The sequence below is a fragment of the Leptonotus elevatus genome, chromosome 9 (genome assembly GCF_054856555.1).
Source record: "Leptonotus elevatus isolate MCC_2025b chromosome 9, RoL_Lele_1.0, whole genome shotgun sequence".
In the NCBI taxonomy this organism is placed as follows: domain Eukaryota; kingdom Metazoa; phylum Chordata; class Actinopteri; order Syngnathiformes; family Syngnathidae; genus Leptonotus; species Leptonotus elevatus.
The window spans coordinates 14,313,037-14,334,744 of NC_141247.1; the positions used below are offsets into that span (position 1 = coordinate 14,313,037).

General features: G+C 38.8%; 1 protein-coding gene across 2 annotated transcripts in view; it reads left to right on the top strand.

Moving 5' to 3' along the window:
* spock1 (SPARC (osteonectin), cwcv and kazal like domains proteoglycan 1) overlaps positions 1-21,708 on the top strand; it is a 79,720-nt gene that overhangs the window by 52,722 nt on the left and 5,290 nt on the right. For both annotated transcript variants that reach the window (XM_086084508.1, XM_086084507.1), the window contains exons 5-10: positions 3,217-3,331; positions 8,145-8,277; positions 12,272-12,392; positions 20,209-20,328; positions 20,644-20,865; positions 21,517-21,579. In XM_086084508.1, the coding sequence (XP_085940634.1) occupies positions 3,217-3,331; positions 8,145-8,277; positions 12,272-12,392; positions 20,209-20,328; positions 20,644-20,865; positions 21,517-21,579 (774 nt within the window). The remainder of the gene's footprint in view (positions 1-3,216; positions 3,332-8,144; positions 8,278-12,271; positions 12,393-20,208; positions 20,329-20,643; positions 20,866-21,516; positions 21,580-21,708) is intronic.

Sequence of the window (21,708 nt, forward strand, 5' to 3'; positions counted from 1 at the left end):
GCACCACAACTTAGACCTGCTCTGAGCTGGTCTAAGATCCAGTCTACTTTCTGTCACCAAATGATTATGGTACATTGGTGTAATGTAAAAGTAAATGCCGTTGTTGCAGTGCAGTCTGCCATATTCCTAAATACGGCAAACGACTTGCCCCGGCACGAGAATCAACAGCTTTTACGCCAAGCACACGTGTGCTGTCTACGGAAATATAGCCCAACATGTTTTACGTTCAGACAAAAGTTCTGACTGAGTCATCGTCTTCATATGATATGTTGAGTGTGAGTATGTTATGTGTGGCTGAGATAAAACCCCTCATTTGTGTTGCTTTGTCTTTATTTCCAATTTGTCTCAGAGCAGAGGTCAGACGCTAATCTTTAATTGTCCTCCAATCATCTGTTGGCTGGATACAAACTTCATTTCCCTCGATCTTTCTGCCTTCTCATCCTCTTTAACTCTTCTTGCCCTCTTTGCTACACCCGTCTGTCACTCCCCTGTGGTGATAAAGTCATTTTGAAGTGAAGTGATATAAGATGGCTTTTCCCGGCACTTGATAGATGGAGGTGAGGACATTTCCAAATAACCAAGTGATGGAAAGACACCATGATACGCCAGCAGGCGTCTGGTTTTTAAAATGGGGTTTTGTGTCAGTATATGTTACACAGATTGTACAAAAAAAAGCTTGGGTTATAACATAAAGTGCTAGAAAGTATGAGATTATCTAAGTGTGTGGGTTCAGTCTACTGTCAAGATGCAGAAAGTCATGAAATATCGTTTGACAGTCACAAGTACTTGGTGGTTTTGCATTACGATTTTACCGAGAGTAAAGCCATCATAATCGCGTCACTGTCTTTGGTAGTAATGCTGATAAAGTGGCTTGTAAACAGTGGTGCATTGTGGGATCAGGTCGGAAAGTAGTTTGATCTCATCAGATGCCAGCTGGGGCTCAAATACAAGCCATTATCCTCCTCCTAATGAAGACAAGGACATTCGTTTTTTTATATTATGCTAGCAGTAACATAGCAAGGACTTGTGCAGGCTTTCTCTCTAATTAGCCACACTGAAAAAGCTGTTTAGGCAGTTGCTAACATTTTTGTTTAAACAGGATCTGCTCTCATTGCATTAGCATATGCATACATTTTAATAACTTTTGAATGAATTTGTTTCACCTTGTGTGTGGTGCAGTCTGTGTGAATATAAATGAAATATAAATGAAATGTCCACTAAAGTAGATACAGGCACTAAGTTGGAATCGAACACTAGAAAGATCTGTAAAATAAATGCAGTCTTATACTCAATGAGTGTGAACAGTAATATAGTCTGATCACTTTGTTGGTACCATTCTGTTAAAGAAAAGAAAATCATAGAAAATAAATAGATATTGGCAGTAAATAAACGTGACTAAAAATTAACTAATGAAAATCAATTATTTTTTTTTTTTTATTGAACCTAATTATTTTAAAACAACAAACTAATCAAGCAATCAAACCTATACCTCTCAATGAGACTTCTGCACCTGTCTTTAAGTTTTGATCCAATCCTCATTTACTACAAGCTGACTGAAAGTAGACAAGCATCTGTAGTTTTCTAACATCCGGAAGTTCAACCGTTGGCAACACACATACAATAATTCTCCAGTCTGATATAGTCGTCTCTCTCGCTTCACTTTACTTTTCAGCGCTGACACTCGTTCCTCTCCATACCTTTTCCGGGACGCACAGGGCTCCACGATGACAATGCTTCTCATGGTCGCAGTCCCTCCAGTTCTAACATTGCAGACAGTCCAACACTTCCTACATTTTCCACAACAAAAATGAGGCTGCTGCAAAAATACTGCCTGTTAAGGTGCAAAACAGCAAGTGCCCTGCGGCTGTACCATTTAAGTGGCCACAATCCAATAGCACCAGCATTCTACATTCAAAATAAAACAGGGTTATTGAAAATATGTTGCAGTGAAGGCACAAAAACAAGTGGCAATGTTATCCTCCTATGTCACAGTCAAAAAGCCGAAAACATTCCACCACGGATCCACACAAAGTAATGAACATCAAGTGACAAAAAATGGATGAAAAAATAAAGAGAAAAATAAATGATGCTCTTCTAACAGGCTACCAATACAAAGGCGCCACCTTTGAGTTGGTAGCCTTCAATAAAAACTTCAATGCAATGCACAACACAACAAAACACATAGTGGGACGGGAAGCAGACTGTATGTATTCTCCGGAATCTCACACTCGCCGCATTACAACATCTACACAAGCTAAGTTGAGTTTAATTTACATACTGCTTACCGTGGCATAAATGTGTATATGATGTGTGTGTATATATATGAACTAGGGATGTTTAATACCACTTTATTTTCAGATTGATATCAGAACGAATACTCAACTCCTGAGTAGTCACCTATACCGATACTAGTACTTGTGATACATAAAATTTCCCACCCAATAAACTGACAAATAATTTTAAAGAAAGACCAACATGTCCCAATAGTACCATTTTTTTCGTAAAATTGCATGAAATTAAAGATAAGTTTCGATTCCTCTAATTTCTAATTTCCAGTTCATGATCGTAAAACAGCCAGCATCAGCCGCCGTCGTGAGTACCAATGTCTTGGAATAAGGCCAGATATCATACCGATACCTGGTATCAGTGCCCCCATATTTCTAATATTTACTGTATATGCATATTGCATACATTATACACATGGGCTAGTTTGCATGTTTTGGTTTGAGAAATGAATTAGTAAATACATTTTTGACAGAAAAGTAATCATGTCAAACAGTATACTGGTAAACATGAAGGGCTAGCAGGGAACCTAATGGCTTCCATGGTAAACCGCAGGCTAGTGTGCCTTTGAGCCTTCAGGACTTGGCTGCTCCATCACCCCACGCCGTCACTGATACTGTTATAGACCGTGAGAAATATGTAGAAAAAAATGAGCAAAATCCCATGGTGCATTATGTCTCAGGCAAACAACTACCTTGCCGCCGGAAACATAGTGTAAATGTATCCTCATCGACCCGCCTCCCTTTTGCAGGTGGTGTTCTTTTCTTGTTTGCTTCTTTTATGCGGGTGTAAGCATAGAGCTACTTTGACTTGCCAAAAAAGCTCCATTTTTTTTCTTCTGTCCAGAGCTCAGGCTCAGGTTATTTTTGAAAATGTTCTGCCTTCATTTTGAGTCTCCCTCAAAGATGACACGTTCTCCCTCTCCCTCCTTAGGTTCTGACACCACTAAGGACCCATGTCTGAAAGTGCGCTGCCCCCCTCATAAGATGTGTGTCAGCCATGACTACCAAACAGCCGTTTGCACCAATCACAAGCAGCCGGCTCACAGGTAAGGAACTGCTATATAGCCTACTGTATTATGCACAGTTGGGTTAAGAAAGCTGGTTACAAGTCACTATTCCGCAAGACTCTGGAGATAGTCGGCAAATGACTTCTCTCTGCTTCACTGAAATGCTTAAACATATTTGCAAAAGCAATTAATTCTTGTCAAACAATACGCTTATTTGTAGACTCTGTGCACTCAGTCAACTCACAATCAGCTCTAATTTGTTTGTGCTGTCAACCTTGCAATGATCCCAATTTTAACACTTTTCTTCCAAAATGTTTCATCTTAAAAAGTCATGATCGACCAAACCGCATCTGAAAGTAATTTTTGTCACTGCCTTATGTCTTTGGTTTTAATTGATTTCTCATTAGCTTCTAAGTCATTAGCCTCTAAATCAATTTGTTTTGATCCTTCCCTCTCATATTGAACTAATAACACACATCCAATTTACCGCTTAATGCATCACATGATTCCAATGCAATCTGTATTTTGCAAACGCATCACTCACTTAAGCCACAGACCGTAAAATAATTTTGGCCTGGTTTAAATTGTTTTCATGAGCTTCCTATTTCATCATTTCTGGTTCAATAACTTTGTTGCTTTACGAATGTCATTGAGGATTTTATTTGAGCTGATGGCTTCTCATAGACGCACGCCATGCTGAATGGCACTGTTTATTTTGTACCACTTTTGGCACATTGCTCTGGTGTAAACAAAACTTGAGTTATAGAGTAATATATGTCAAGGGTGAAATAGGGGACATCGAGCTATCTAATAAGTTGGCAAATTATTGAAGGGTGTCCTCTTTTGCCTGGACATGTCCACTTTTTTCCATCCTTTTTCCAACATTTTGTTGAAAATATCAGTTTTTCATTGTTTTTGACGGGATTGATTAGCATGTGCTGAACTTGACTGATGCTTTTTTTTGTTTTGTTTGTTTTATTCATTTTTTTTCCTTTTGGACACATTATTACAGGTTACATCGATCACATAATATTATTTGCAACATTGACATCTGAAAGAAGGGCTGACGGGTAGAAGCCATTGCTTATTAGTAACCCGTCCCCATCGATTCGTACTATATGCATCAGTCATATACATTGATTATGATAGTTATTGATTCATATCGTTATCAATCTCAGACCTAAGTCTGCACAATCCTCGCTCAGTTCGTCTTGAGCAATGTCTGTGTGTAAGTTGCAGCTAGTACCAATCATTTGGAATTGGTAAATCAGTTCCACCAACAGGCCCGCCCAACCAGGCAAGCAGCCAAGGCGAGCACATGCTCGTTCACCAGTAGCGTCTTCGCTGACCTTGGATCAGCTTTCACACATGTTGTGGCTTCCAGAAGAGTCGATTCTGCCAATTGCTGTCCACAGCAATGTTCACTCCATTCTGGTCAGCTCAGCCACCACGGTTGCCAGCATCCGATGACGCTTAGATCTTGATACTCCTGAGCGCTCACCAATGCCAGCCCACCCGGCGGAGTAGCCCCCGCTAGCCGCATCCCGGAACCATGTTTACCAACCCATTGTAACTATTTACAGCAGATACATTGCAGCCACAATACAACCTTATCACGACAGCCTTGCATGTTACAACAAATGTCCAAACAGAAATAGAGCCAGACAATGTTTACATTCTTACATGTTATCAATGCAGGTGTATAAACAAGAGTTAACCTTGGCAGTGTCAGCAAGTAATCATATGCTATATTTACATTATTCAAATCATGTCAGCTCCAGTTATGGGTTAATTAGCAATATGTTACAATAATTTCATTTGGGTAAGACATAATCCACAATTTAATGATGTGAGTTACTGATAGCAGTTAGTTTCTCAAACTCCGCCAATTCTTCCACTCTTTTCACGGTCTATATTTTCTTCTGAGAAGATGAGTCTTCTTTTGTTTGGATGAAGATCCGACAGTCTTTTGTCCATGTGTTCTTGATAAATCTATTCTTTCTCAATTGTCGCGCCCTTCTGGCAATGTCAGCATTTCGTCTTGTGAGATTTTCACTGACGTAGACCTGTTTACCTTTAAGCTTGTAGCGATCTCTCAAAAGAGCAATATTTTTCTTTCTGTCAACAAACCTGATCAGAACTGCCGGTGGTCGTGTCCCCCTAGTTGGAAGCGAAAAGCACATCTGTGCGCTGGATCCACAATTAATCCAAAATCTCTGAGTTGAGTTGTCACTTGCTGTTCCACAGTCTCGTTCGCTGAAGCTTGGTCAAAATCAACTGCACTTGTGCCGGCCGTAGCTCTCGCCCGAGGGCCGCGGCGCGGTTTAATCTGGATACCGGTAACTATCACATTGTTGATTCGAAGATTTTGTTCCAAATCATCCACTTTTTGTTCCAAGGTAACAATGCGTCAATCTTTTTCTTGTGTCTCTTTCTTCAACTGCTGAATTTCCTGCAGAAGTGGCTCGATGCTCTTTTTCATTTTAAGTATTTCGGCGACCATTTCTTTGAGTTTTGCAAGAGAAGATTTTATCTCCTCAATTTCATTAGCTCTTTTTCCGCAAGGCATATTGCAACAATGTAGTTAAAAATCCCAATCTCAACAAAACAGTTAGAAGTCACGAGCGAATGCAGGAACAAGTACAGATGCGTCCTTCCTCGACAGATGCGTCCTTGATTGTGCTTTGCGCGACAAATGGGTGGCAGAGTGTACTGTGTTGCGACTGGTAGACCACAAACTGCTCCCAAGTCTATTGTGAGGTCTAGGGGAAAAATGCATTTTTGTGTGTGTAAGTATTGTTATACTTAAAAATATATATATGTTTTTATTTATTTATTTTAAGAAAAAAGTGGGTGAGTTTTTTACGCATTCAGATAAGAATAAGGGGAATTTAGCCCACTGGTAGCGCTCTTTGCTCCCAAACCGGAGACTTGGTCACGGCTTGGGTTCAATCAGAAAAACCAGCGTTGTGCAAACACAACTTGTAGAAGCATTTTAACAACCTCTCCCTCTCAACCTATGCTTTTATAGCATACTAATTTAGCTGTGCCACCGCCAAAATGTCACCCAGCCAGCCTGATTTCCTCGCAGCTTGGAATTTGCTGAGGGAATGTTAAGTGCTACGTGAACTTGCTCCGCACTGACTATAGGATGCTGGCTTGTTGTTGCTAAAGTTTTTCCTTCCACCACAGAGAGCCATATTTCTAAGTTACTGCTCATCTGCTTGATTCTAGCAAATAAATTGTCATTATGGTTTTTGTAGACTCCTCAAAAAAGTTAGGCATATTCAGCTTTTTAGAATGAACTTTAAGTGCGCTATAATCTTTACAAGTCCACCTAATTTAACTTTTTAATGTGCATGTCCATATGTTCAATGATTGCGCAACTTGCTGTTCTCTAACAAGGAGCAGCAGCAAAATTCAAAACAGGTGCTGGATCCAAGAATCAATTAGTTATTTTTCTGCTTTAATTAGTTTTGGTATTTAAACACTCCTTGTACATGCTGTTCACATTTTGATATAATTTGCAATCAAGACAGCACCAAACAACTTATCAACAGCACGTTGGTATCAAAAGACTTTAAACAGGAGAGCCTCAGAGGAAAACGGCCAATAAGCATGAAATGTCACACTGGGCTTATACCCCAGCTACCAATTATGGAGTTAGTTTGTTTGACTTTTGCACGTGTTTGACTTTATCTACTTAACATGTCTGTCTATCCATAAAAACTTACATTAAATTCTCCTGTTTATTGATTTAACTTTAGACATTTCGATAAGCAGCCAGCAACACTCAGCCCAACTGAGGTGTCCAGTGATAATTCTTACCCACCTCTGTCCTGCTGTGAGGAAGCTGTAGTACCGTGAAATTAGAGCTTTTCCAAATTAGTGCAGCATGGGAGATCTCAGCAGTGTGCTGGAGCAATGCGCAACGTGAGAAATCAAAAAGAAGACAGGGGATATTTCCTGTCCATTATTTTATGATAATGTGCTTAGAACATGTGTCCAGTCATCTTCATTGAATTTTCAAAGTGATATTTACAAGGTCGACCCTATCATTTTTGGAGTGGTAGAGGTAAAATACTGCATACTTCATATTGTATGGCAGTTTTGCCAGATGTATATATTTTCCTGTATCTGTCAGCATTGGTTCATTTACATTTTTCATTTACTCAGTTCTATTCTGCCGTGATAATTAGTGGTTAATGGAGTGGATCTGAAGGTACACCACCTTATATTTTATTTGTTTTGTTTTAAATTCTCATTTACAGCCAATTTCCTATTATAATAACTGGGGGAAAAAAGACTGAAAGCACTGTGTTATGCATGCCATTCCATCTGTTGAAGAAAGAAATCATTCGCACATGCAACTGCTTTTTCTATTCATTGGACTGGCCTTCGACTCCAAATATGTGAATACATATTTAAATAGTACTGGGCATAGTTAAACTTTGCTTAATAAGCTGCATCTGTTGTGAAAATACTGAAGATAAATTGAGTTGAGAAAATTTTATAAATGCAAATGCTACTGTAACGCCATGTTCCTCTATTACTGTGAAGTACTTGCACATGCCCAATTGGACTTAAAACTATGCTGTCACCGAAAGGGATTAATGGTAAAAATGGTGGAAAGTGATCAATTATCCAACTTCACTTTTTGTAGCCTTTTGTATCTCCTTAAAATATGTTAGACATGCTGCTATTTATTGTTTGTTTCTTGTTCACCCATTTTGCACATGTTGAACAAATGCTTGGCAGGAATACCTTCTCGCCTTGGAGGTTTATAACTGCTTGTACTGTATTGATTTTGTTTTTCTTTAAGAGAACATTGGTGCTTTTTCTTGTCACGTAGTGTGAAAGCCCGGAAAGGCAGCTTGGGTCACAAGCACAGGCTTGAAGCGGGCACTCGCGGGAACTGTAAACTGTGCTCATCACTGCGTTCAAATCCAGTGTGTGGCTCCGATGGACACACCTACTCCTCGAAGGTAAAATACCCAGACTTTTTTTTTTCAAAAAAAAAAATCCTACTTGTAATATGGGCCGGGGGGACCTTTAAAACATTTTAAGTCTTGTAGTCTGCTACATAAGATACCGCTTGCAGTTAAAGAGAGACTTTTCTCATTTGAACGAGAACGTTTCTCATTAGGACAAGAAACGTTCTCATTCGGATGAGAACCCTTCTTGTCCTAATGAGAACATATTTCACCCCCTTATGTCACTTTAAGGGCTTCATATTTAGCTTAACTATAAGTGGTGAAATATTCATTTGTGCTTTTTCAATTATTTTTGTACAAATACATAAGCGATTACATTTCCCAAAATATCAGCAAGGTAAGTGAGTTCCATTTCGAAAAGCTCCTCTGTACCCTTCTGATTCTTTAGCTACATAGTTGCAACCAGTCCCCTTGGCTCTTGAACTATTCTCAACTACATGTGATTGCAATTGGCTGCAAGCTAACACTGCCAAGGCAGAAGGGGTATAGAAATAGGAGATGATGTGAACAGGTATAGTCAATACAGCTGAGTGTGACAACGGAAATTCTGTCAAAAAATAATAATAATAATTACAGTGCCTTTTGGCCTTTCAGTAGTGAGTGGGTTTGCTGATATCCGTCCATTCTTATTTATTATTATATCTAATTATGTTGCCTTTGGCAGTGCTATATGCAGAACCTTGAGTCTTTTGTATTGAAAGCAAGTAAGCTGCATACCGTACAATACTTGTCAATACAGGGGAGGTCATCACTAATGTTCTAGTTTTAAATAAAAATTTCAGACTGGTTGTTTTGACGAAGTACCATTATCAGTCTTATTCCTTATTGACAATCAGGTGAGGGAATTAAATCATATGAATGGGTGTGTGTATGCTTTAACTCTTTAATTACTTCAACCTTGGCATAAGATACATCGCATCCAATATTAATTTATGATATGTAATCCACCCTTAGGCCAGGTACACAAATAAAGAAAATCAGGCTGTTTGTCCCAATGTCGCCCCTTCCGGACCAAGCATGTCAAACGGCTAACAGTCTTACATCCAAAAAGGTTATCCTTATATGTCGGAGGTGTGCTAAGAGTGGATTTGTCTCTATTATAGAGTCCAAAACAAGTAACAACCGACAATCTTAAATAAAGAGAGTAATTTACGAAAAGATCACAAGAGAGATCACGTGTGATCACGCGACATTTCTGCCTCTGAGGAGGTCGGCAATGGAAGAACGTTTTTGTGTGTGTGGTGGTCTGTGTTGAGGTTATTAGAGGTCCCCACACACAAAACGACCAAAACTGTTAAATGCCCATTTTTTTATTTCTGTGTGAGGTGTCTGCCAAACAAAGATAAAACAAAATATTTTAAGATTTGAGAAATCCTTGGTCTGTTTACCAAGGATTTTCTTTAGGGGGGAGAAGAAAAGAGACACAGTTTTTGCATATGTAACAAATCCACGGAGGCCAAAACAAGTGCAAATTATTGTACTTGTTTATCAGTTGCAGCATGTCAGTCATACATTTTTAATTCATGTGTTAACGCGTAATAAAATTTAACAAACATCCAGTCCAAAGCCACTTGTAGCAGTTGTTTTCAGCTCGTTTGCTTTACCGGCCAGTGTTGAAGGAGAAATGAAAATAAGGAGGAAGGAAGAGTGCTAAAAAATCCCTGTGCTCTCTGTGGCAATTCAGTTCAAATGGTTCAGTCAGTTAGCAGGCGGACTGATGGGCCCTCTTACCCCAACGTACTCTTCTCAGCAGTGAGCTGCTTTGTCACAGCCTAATCCATGCTATATTATTACATTACATGCCCCACTCATTATAACCACACACGCTCACACGCACTCTGCATCATATTAAGAAGACAGTGCTCGCATCTCCCGAGACACCTCAGTGAAGTCCATTACTCCTCTCCTCTATTTTTACTCCTATGACTCCGGTGCTAAAACACAGTTTCATTAAAACCACATTAACCCCTGGAGAGTGACAACTATAAAGATTCATGGGGCGTCTCTGTGTGCACACTGTGACTGAGGGAGGTCATCTATCCATTTCCTAGACTCGTCTCGCTTACTGTCTCCCTCTCCAGGCAGCTAATTCAATATTTTTGACAGAAGTACAGAGACTTGTACTTTTTTATCAACAAATGTCATTGAAGGTGAGCCCTTGTCTGGGTTATTTTCCGATGAAAAACCCAACGTGGCCATTCAGCAGCTGAGCAAAGCCCTAAATATGGATTATTAGTAAAATTATAAAGAAGAGTCATTTCAAAAACACCCATCCATAAAGTTAATGGGTGTGTCCCAGATGGGTACCCAAAAAATGGGTAATTTTGAGCTACGCTTTACCTACACATGATGTTTGAAGGAATGGCACGTAATGAACTAGTTTGGTTAGTGGCACAAAAAGACGCATGTAGCGCTGTACTTACTGTTTTTTATCATATACTTTAGTATTTATCAAGTGTCTTTCATACAGATATTTACTATAATTATGACTTTGGTATATCAGTGTAGATTAATGATTACAGATGAAACTATAACACTTTCTAACTTGCATAAAAAATTGTGATTACATGACTGTTGTAGGTGCGATACTCCATACCAAACTGTGATTGCCCTGTGTGTAAAGTGAATCACAGACTTTTATTTGGAAAATTATAAATAAAATGATAAATTATTTCCACAGGCATGTGTAAAAAAAAAAAAAAAGTATTATTTTGGATAGGGCCTTTGAATTACTGCCAAGATTTAAGTGTCTAAAAAAGTGTTATTGAATAGCCCCAATTTTTTAGCAATATGAAATGAATTAAAACTGGAGAAGAATCACAGTCAAGTGTGTGGGCAGGTTTATTAGTCCAGTACATTTTGTGTATAATACCATTTACAGAGCCAAACTATTATGTCATCACTGCGCTATGTTCTAAAGCACATAGAAAAGATCACTTCTGTAGAAGATGTTGGCAAAAATCCATAAAATGTGCTTTGGATGATTATGACTGAAATGTCAGCAGCACTATCAAAAAGTCAAGGCCAAGATTCTTGTTTTTTGTTGTTGTAGTTCTTGGAATATTTGAGTCACGTTCTACAAAATGAAACAAAAACAAATTATATAACCTATCTGTCACTGCATGGCCATCTTGACGTATGGCGCTTCTGCCACAAGATGAATGAGAACTCCTAACAGCAAAGTTTCTTCTTAATCAACTTCAACCTACATTACTTCTGTAAAGCCTTTTTCAGCAAAAAGTGAACTGCGGCATGTCATTAAAGATGAGTGGGAAACCTAACAAAATAAGGGACTTAAAGGAGAAGTCAACCTTAAAAATTTCTTAACAATAATATGTTATAAGTGACGTCACTAGTCTAAACATGGCATTCTGATTAACATTACATTTGTGGAATATGAGAGCAAACTCCAGCCGTTTTCATCCATCTCAGGGGGCGGCCATTTTGCCACTTGCTGTTGACTAAAGATGACATCACAGTTGCTCAGGCGTCAGGCAACGACCAATCACAGCTCACCTGTTTTCTGAAGCTGAGCTGTGATTGGTTGTTACCTGAGACCTGAGCAACTGTGATGTCATTTTCACTTGACAGCAAGTGGCAAAATGATCGCCTTCTGATATTGATAAAAACTGCTAAGTTTTGTTGCTTAACTCATATTCCATGAACACAACATTAACCAAAATACCGTATTTAGAATAGTGATTAGAATTATTGGCAAGCTTTTTTTTTAATTGTGTAACAAGAAAATGTTTTTGTGTAAATTGGAAAAAAAATACAAAATTAAAACAATGAATAAAGGAACCCCACCCTTGGTTAAGTTAATTAAATTTCAATAACTATTTGGAGCATCTGGGGAAAGGAATATGTTTAATATCCATAATATTTCCTTTCATTTTCCTTTGCCACACGAGACACACTTTTTTTTCTTTCTGCATTTCAATATGAGTTCCCAATTAATATTTTTTTTCTTTAAATAATTCCACAGTGTAAGCTGGAGTTTCAGAGCTGCCTCGCCGGAAAGATGATCTCAGTGAAATGTGATGGACAGTGTCCGTGTTTGCCCGGAAAAGTGCTTAGCATGACACCGGTGAAACCTGACAAAACCGGTGAGTGTGCTCCATATTTTTCTTGTCTGTTTACATGTCAAACCAGCTCTCTTTTTGAATGTGATTATATGGTTGGATTAATGGATGGGCAGATGGGTAGAAGTGGAGCTATACTTGAATTCACTTGGGAGTTCATCTATTCTTTCAGCACTATTTGAGCTCACGCTTCCGCCTCTGACTGTGCCACCACACACACACACTCACACACACGCAAACCCTTTGTGGTGATCCCTCAAAATATCCAGCCATTCACAACATTTCCATCGCTTTTCCCTCAGACCTCCCTTTATTTATATTATTTTTCCCGCTACACCATTTCTTTGACAGCTACAGGGAGCAGTGATGGAGTGAGTCTGTGTGTCTTGTTGTTTGTCACAAAAATAGGATTTTGTCTGATGGATGGAGAGATTGTGAGGGAGAAATGCAATCTAAAGTGGCGCAGCACAAAAAAGGATGGATTGTTGTTGTTAGAAAATTCCTCCCTTCCCTATTTGGGAGTACTAGGATGATGATGATGATGAGGAGGATTCTTACTTTCTACATCCGTATATCCATCATTTGATCTTAGCGCCCTCACAGTGGTGAGTCATGCATTTGGTGCACAGGCCTTCAGTGGGTACCCAATTTCATCCACCCACCCACTCTTAAAACCACCATTATCACATCGCTATAATAGAAACCATCAATACTATATAAAAACACACTTTAACAGTATGCAACCGTCCATTTTGCACTGTTCTGAATCAATGTTTATCTAATAACATGATAAAATCTAAACAATTTAACTAAAATGCATTGCACTCACCAGAATTGCTGATTACTAATTGTATTAATGTGTGTAGGTCGCATCAAATTTATATTGTTAGTCAAACTTGGCTTGGTCTGACCAACCACCTATTGGACAGAAAAATTACGTTGCTATTTTGGACATGAGCTGGCTCCTCAGAGGCCAAATTTGAAATCTGATTGTTTAAAGACCCTGTGAAGTAGATTTGTTTCTAAACACATCATACTTTGAAGATAATTCTTGAAAATTTGTGAAAGACTGAGAAGTTTATAGTTTGTCACCATTTCCCAGTTTTTATGTGGGACATGGTTAACCTCTTGGCTATGAGGTGCGATTGAGTTACTTTGTTAATATTAATAGGCTCATTTCTACCTATTATAGTTGCATTTAGCTAGCTACCAGTGCTTTTACTCCAACAACATTAAGCCTTAATATTTTATTTCAGGGCTGTTCAAACATGAAACAGACTGCAACCTGTTTGTTAAATACAATGGCTTAGTTATAAGCCTGAAGTTTCAGATAAATAAATATATTTTCATGCAAATCTTACAGTGTACATGTGCAAGCTTACTGCTAAGTATTTTCTAAATTTGAGTTGAAAAAAATCGCAATAATCAATTTATAGATTTGTATCGGGATTATTCGGCATCAAATCGAATCGTGATACGGATCGAATCGCCAGGTACTGCACAATTCACACCCCTAATTAATGTTTATTCTTGCATTTCATTTTTCATTAATATTTATTTGACATTGTTTCATGTACGGTTACCTGTAGGGCACTGCTGTAAAATGTTTGGGGGGTTTGTAATTTTTTTAGGGTGTCCGCCTGTCCGGAAGTGATTCATTGAATTTAAATTACTGTATTTCCTGTTGCAAATATTGCTTTAATTTTCATATGATTTGATTTTTGTCAGAGTTTTTTGAAAGGAGTTATTACCAAAAGCAAGGTTCAACTGTATATACAGTACGTGTTTGGTTTGCAGAGAGTGTGGCTCTGTGAACAGAATCTATTTACTCGTCTAGGAGTCTTCCTTTCATTCTCACACTAAGTTGGCTTTTTAAATGCAGTCCTCTCTAATGTCTCTCATTCCAATGTCCCATTTTTTTTTATTTCTTGCTGACTCTGGCAGTATAAGTGTCATGCTTGTGTGCACGTATATGTGTTGTCACCCAACCTGATAGGATCTCACATCAGATCAGCGGCTCAGAATGGTAAACAGATGGAGTCGCCACTAAAGGTGTGTGTGTTTGTGTATGTGTGATGCTAGATTCTGTTCTGATGATAAGACTCAGCAGTTTGAACTTGGGTATCAGTAAACATAGAGATGTGATTGTACAAACCAAACTGTGCATTCACACTAAGCCTGCAAATATGTCATTGTTGCATTGCTGTTTACACATTTTATATTCAGAAATCAGATGGGGTGGACAATGAAATGTAAATATACTTTGTTTTGATAACACCTTAGGATAAAAGCAATATAGCAATGCTGCTAATATTGAGGAATCAAGTACACGCTCCTAAGATTTGCTTTGATCAGTTATTTTAATTTCATTTAGTATACCAACTAACTACAAGCAACCCTAAAATGGCTACCTTATTACATTTGTTAATTAGGGGGACTGTCTGTAATGAAATTCCAGCAGACCTTAATAAGCTCATTAGCTCATGATACACCACCATGTTCTGTTAGGAGGGGTCCACTGGTTGTTACTGTATGTGGTCCTGGCAAGAGAAATTTCTATTGAAAATCAACATGCAGTCTTCTTCGTTTGTTTATTTATTTTTGTTTTTTAAACCCCAAATAATTATTGACTATGTTATACTAATGATATACAACATCCATGAAAAACAAGGGTTGATTCCTTGAAAAAAAATGTCTTGACACATAAAACGTTTATTAAAACGTTTATTTCGCACGTTTTATTGGGTTTCCTGTCATCTCCACTGTAATGACCATTAGGACATCTCTGGATGAAGAAGAAAAAAAGTGCTTTTTCTATTTTACATTTTAGCCCATGTAGCCACAGCTTCTATATCAGGGGTGTCAAACGTACAGCTCGCAATCCGGATCAGGCCCGCAAAGGGGTTTAATTAATAATTTTTGAAGAAATTTTTTGGGGGAGTATTGCCGGACCAATTACTTAAATTCGTATTTTGACAAGCAATCCTTAGATTAGCAATGCAATTTATACACATAATTGCCCTGGATGTCATTATTTTATACACAACCTAAAGTTATGTTTTGTTTAAAATAAAATAAAAATAGACCAACATAAATCAAACATAAGCATGCTAAATATGACACACATTGAACTACTGGTAACACAAACACATCTGACAAGGATTAACGTCCTTATAACTTCATTAACTGTGCCACACAATGAATTCTTGGAACAACATATATGCAAAACGGGTCGATAAAACACACCCGGAACTCATACGGGCAAAGTGCTGCCTCGTCCATTTGCATTCTTGTTATTTTTGGAACAATATATTTACATTTATAGTCACATTTGACCCCCCTATTTAGGGCTGGCCTGCAAATAGCGAAAATGTGCGTATAATTTACGGCAACGGTTTTTAAGTTATATATAATGATTTTATTGATCCGGCCCACTTGGTGACATATTTTTCTCCATGTGGCCCCTGAAGTAATATGAGTTTGACACCCCTGCTTTATACTCTATTTCGAGAAACTCTGATATGTTGAAATGTTAACTTTTAGGCCTGCCGAGCCATGCTTTCTCATTTTACATCATATATGACATGTCGAGTGTTCTTGCAGTATTCTTTTGAGACATGGAAAAATGCAACGATTACTGTCGGCCATAACACGTGAAAACGCAACACGCTCCGTGCGTAGCGAACACAGTTCTTTTTTTTTTTTTTCTCATCACACACACATCCACACTAACGTGGTCCCGCTGGCGGTAAGTGTGAATCTGCACTGCCTGCACCTACAAACACAATTGCCCCAAAAAATCTGAGTACGCCATCAAGCGGACCAATCACGAGCCATGTTACAACCCGCCATACTACGGCGTACAAGAATTGGAGAGGTGTGTGCATCACCCAGCCACGAGCTACGGCGCACTTCTCTGCGTTAATCACATGATGTGCGCCGGTAATTAACGCAAGAGCAAACGCGGAAGTATGAACCAGGCTTAAGTCCTCATCAGCAGTTGTTGCCGATCATAATCTTCTTCAAAAAGAAAGGTCTTTCTTAAAAAAATAAAAAATGAAATTTTATATATCAAAAGTACTAGATGTATAATGGCCCGTCACGTGTGTGACATTATCAATTTATAATTGTGTTGTTCTTCTGGGCTTCAAGTTTAGACAGTAATTAATATATTATATATTATAGGATATGTATTGTATCTCAGATTAGCTCTGTCAGCATACCTAAGCGGTTTAGCTTTATCACATCCCTTCCCAGAGATATTGAGGCAAATGGGCTGTGTCACGTGTCACGGGAGAATGGTCCTACTTGGTATCTTTGAGTACTTAAAGAGTGAATACTCATACTAGTATTGGTCTGAAAATAGAAGCGGTATGGAAAATCCCTAATCTAAAGTAAATCAAGTGATGAAACTACAAGCCCACAAATGCGTGTTAATCTATAATCAGATAAATTCACGATTTGTTTATCTTAAATCTGCTTAAAAATATCCAGTGAAACTAAACAAAGTAGCAGGAAGAGCAAAATATATAAAGAACACAACAGATGCTAATTTATTTCAAGAGACATAAGACAATAAAATGTGTGCCTGCTTAATGATCAATGAAATAACGTTTTATTCTCCGCCAATTGTTGCACCCTTTACAAATCATCTGGAGCCCATTTTGGGTACCAGCCAAAACGTTTTGGGGGAGGCTGAACTGTAGAAAGCACAATCTCTCTGTGTTTCTTTTTGTATTCATTCCTAAAGTGTTTGATACAGTTTAGGTCAGGACTCTCAAGTTCTTCCTCACCAAACTCACCCAAGCACGCCTTTATGACTATAGAATAATACCTTCCTTTGTTCCCAAAAAGGTTTCACGTATTTCAGAAGAAATTCAGGTGTATAGTTCAACCTCTTATTGATGAATCGCCTGAGTAAAATATACATTATTGTATAGTTCAAGAGAAAATCTTTCAAAACTGTGCCTGAGGAAAGGGTAATGTTGACCTTCAAACTGTAGGTAGGACAATTAGATGGCGCAGTAGATGTGCGGCATGAGGTGACACTTCACAAGTTATGAGGGTCTGGGAGCGAGATGGGTCAGTTTCATTAAAAAGAAACAACAGATTTAGTTTGCCCTTTATCACCAGCACAGTCTCACAGATGGTGAGCTGTGTAGACTCTGATAATGATCAGTTTTACACCGCTCCTTTAGAGGCATTCAACATAGTCCTCTTTGCAGTGATATAATGATAACCCTAAACATTTATCAGTAAAATGGAAACGTATTATAGTCATAAGCAATGCGATCACAGTCTAGTAGGTGCCTTGTTTGTGGGGATTAGAAATAAAACGGTAGTTGAGTTGTTCCAATGAGGTACTCGAGGACTTTTTTTTTTCCCCATCACACTCTCTAAGCTTTATCAATCACAACTAATGGTTTATTTGTTTAAAGAAAGAATAAAAAATAATAGAAGAATGGGAATGAGTGGTCACCAGAAGGAGGGAAACTATTTTTGCAGTGGCATTCTCTCACAGACTTACATAGAGAGATTTCAATAAATTGGGTCTCAGAAAGCCCAAGAGAACCAGAAAACAAGACATCCGTTGTGTGTAAATGTATTTATTACCAACTTTCTTTTTTGACACATTCTCCACCCAAAAACTGCTTGTAAAAAAAACAGGTGACAGTGTCTGGTCTGTCAGCAGCAATTTAGATCATACCAAGTGAAGGCGAAATCAGAGACCACCGACACTTGTGTTGTAGTGCAAAGTGCAAGAGACTGGAGAGCATGAGATGGAGAGCTGGAGCGGTCATAGCAGTCAAATCAAAAGATGAAAAAGTGTGAAGAGGAGTAGGAGGACAGGGTGAGTGGATATCAAAGCCAGACACAGAAGCACTTATCTTTGGAGTTTATAAGGGGATGTGTTAGGGGAGAGATGGGAAATGAAGCACTCAAAGCAATTTAGGTGAGCGAAAGAAACAGAGGAGGCAGGAATATCAAAGGGGTTCTCTAAGTCATGAGAAAAGTCAGTAAGGTATAGGCAGGTGCGATAAAGCTCAGGTGACTATATATGAAGCTCAGAAAATACATAGAGTGCCGGTTGGATGAGAAAGACGGGAAATGAACAAGTGTGTCGCTGGAAATGTGAGCGCCATGGCAAAAGCGCAATGTTTCACTGATGGAATGGAAGACAAATTGTACAAGGTGCGTCGGAAAGGAATTCCAGGACTGATGTCACTTAAAATAGATTTCAAATCCAATCTGAGTTTCTCCCATCAATGTGGACCAGATCAACCAGCACTTCTACAAATAATTATTGTGGCATTTGCCCCGTTCAGTGCGATAGTTGCGTCTTCACCATGACAGTGTCTGCTCACAATGCTCTAAGCATCTGACAGTTCCTGGCCGAAAATCACCATGTCTGCTCCCCAGGCCTGGCTTTACACACTCAATGGCCGTGACAACGGGGCTACAGAGGATCCCAGTGACGGCATGATAAGAGAAGGCTGGGAAACCACCAGAGAGATTTCTTCAAAGGGGAAAGCTTGTATTGGTTTAGTTTGGAATTGAAATGTCTTTTAATACATCAGTCCTGGACCTTTTCTGACAAACCTCTTACATATAAGGATTAGCAATCACAACTACTGAACGTGTTTAATATTTATAACCATTAGCTAAGCAGATCAGGGAAAATCAAGTATTAAAAAAAAAAGTCTGCCATTGTATGTAGCACCGCCCCCTGCTGTCAATTGAAATTGAAATCATAGTGTTCTCAAGCATGCATTGTAAATGTCATGGCTGGGGCTGAAACGAATCTTCGAGTAATTTGAGTGCCTTGGTTTAAAAAAAAATGCTCAAATGCTGTGTGTATTTATTTAGTGCACACTGTGAGGAAAAAGTCAAGCCAACCACAGCAACAAGTGCTCATGCGTTGCAACATGGTGAGAAAGCCAACTTAAAAATAAACCTTAACATATGGACATCAATGCCTTGGTACACATTCATTTTGAAGTTGATCCGAGCAGCGGATTGAGTTGTCACCGATGTCGACAACATTATCCTGAAATCAAGTTGAAACGCTTATTATGCTAATTGGGTATATATACATATCAGAGTTAGCCTCTAGTAGTGTTAGTGCCCTATATTGGCCTATATTGGCTGGCCAGAGCCATCGGGTTAATAATATATATTATATTAATAACACGTGACACAGTTTCAGTTCCTACTGATGACCCTTTAACAAACCAGGCTTACTCAAATATGCTGTTTTAGCTGGCAAAATCGCTAATGTGGTTGTGACATCACTTCGTCTCATGACCGAAATGTATGGGTTGAGAGTTATCTAAAATCTTACTAATATTTCTAGAGAGGAAAATATTATCTAGAAATTTTGTTTTTTTTGTCTTCTTCTTTATATTTTCCCTTGAGCTACCGAATGCAGAAAATTGAATTTTGAATCGCTACTGGCACCTGTGGACGATAAATGAAACTGCATTCCCCTTCTTCACGTACACAAATGTGCACGACGTGACATCTGCAGCTAGAGGGTGGGAAATTCAAACCTGAATCCAGTCTGAAAACTATTGGCCAAAGGCTTGCAGGAGTTCCCATTATGAAAGGTGTTAATCTATTCATTAAAAAGGTTACAGTAATAAATGGTCAAATAAAAAGGCTATTGTCAAGATATTTTGTGGCAAATTGCAAAGTGCAGCTTTAAACAAGCAAAAAAAAAATTGGATGGAATTTTCAGTAAGATATCCGAATACCCAAATATTTGATATTTGGTCACATGCACCTGCAGTACCTGAAGTACACGTTGTATTAATCTGAGTTTACGGGTGTGTTTGTGTAGTGTGCTCTGACACGCAGCTCCACAGTCTGGCTGCCAGACTCAAGGACTGGTTTGGAGTTCTCCACCTGGATGCCAACAGAGACCTCAAATCCACTGACAGCTCTGATTCAGCCACCGGACGTGAGTACATCAGCCCTCTCAAGTGTGTGAGTGTGGCCCATTTCTGTACAGCAGCTTTTTGATCCTCATGAGAGATGCTAGTGATGTTGACAGTGACCCCGCGCTGTTCTGTGTAGTGTCAACATGTTTCAACTCAGCCAAGCTGCACTCACGCAAAGACACACACAATGACACGCTCTCGTGTGCTACCCAAAGACAAAACAAAAAAAGAGGCCTGTGCGCTGCACTCTAAAATGCTCCAAAGGCAAAAAAAATAAAGAGGCCTGTGCTGTACACCCTAAAATGTTTCTCTCCCGGCTTTGATTTTTATTTTAGACTTTGACACGAGCATCTTGCCCATCTGCAAAGACTCTCTGGGATGGATGTTCAACAAACTAGACATGAACTTTGACCTCCTCCTGGACGAGTCGGAGCTGAGCGCCATCTACATGGACAAGTACGAGCTGTGCATGAAACCCCTCTTCAACTCGTGCGACTCGTTCAAAGACGGCAAGCTGTCGAACAACGAATGGTGCTACTGCTTCCAGAAGCCCGAGGGTGAGCACGGACGGACACCTTCGAATACATTTTTGGAGGATAATTGCTAATAATAGGTCATGGGAAAAAAATCCGCTGCAGTTAGAAGTCATTGCAGACTAGTCACTTCTCACACAATGTTCAACTAATGTAACAAAATGCTCACTCTGCATTTCACCTTACATCAATGCCGACTCTCTTGTGATTTTACTCAGGGACCGTTATTGCACAGCCAGCAAAAAATAGTTGACACATTTCTCTTTCGTATATCTGAGGCACAAGCGAAAAGCACAAAGAGCTAAATATTTTGACTTCCTTGAAAATTGTGTTTGCTTAATACCTTTTTTTTAACATTCCAAATAGAGCCACTACAACAATCAATTCAAATGTCAATGATTCACACCCTTCTTCATTAGAGCTATGTGGAGTTAAATTGCTTACAGCCACTTCCTATTTGCTCACACTTTGAGGTACACTTCATTTGCCTTTTGGCTTGATTATTAAATCAAAATAAAATGGCACAATTGCAATAATAATGAAAAGGTGTTATATCAGCAGATCTTTCGGAATGCACGAAGAACATTAAGATCATTAAGAAAATGGTGAAAACAATGAGAAATTGATGTGATGATTGCAGAAGGTGAAAAAGTTGATGAGCTTCTTTGTGTGTAGGTTTGCCTTGCCAAGCTGAGAAGAGCAGGATCCAGAATCCGAGTCGAAGGAAGAGCCTCATAGGTCAGTTCTAGTGACAGCTGCCAACACTTATGGATACAGTATTGCATTGTACACTCACACAACTGTACATTTTAGTTATTTTATTTATTTATTTTTGAGTGTGAAATAGTAACGCCATGTGTCCAATGT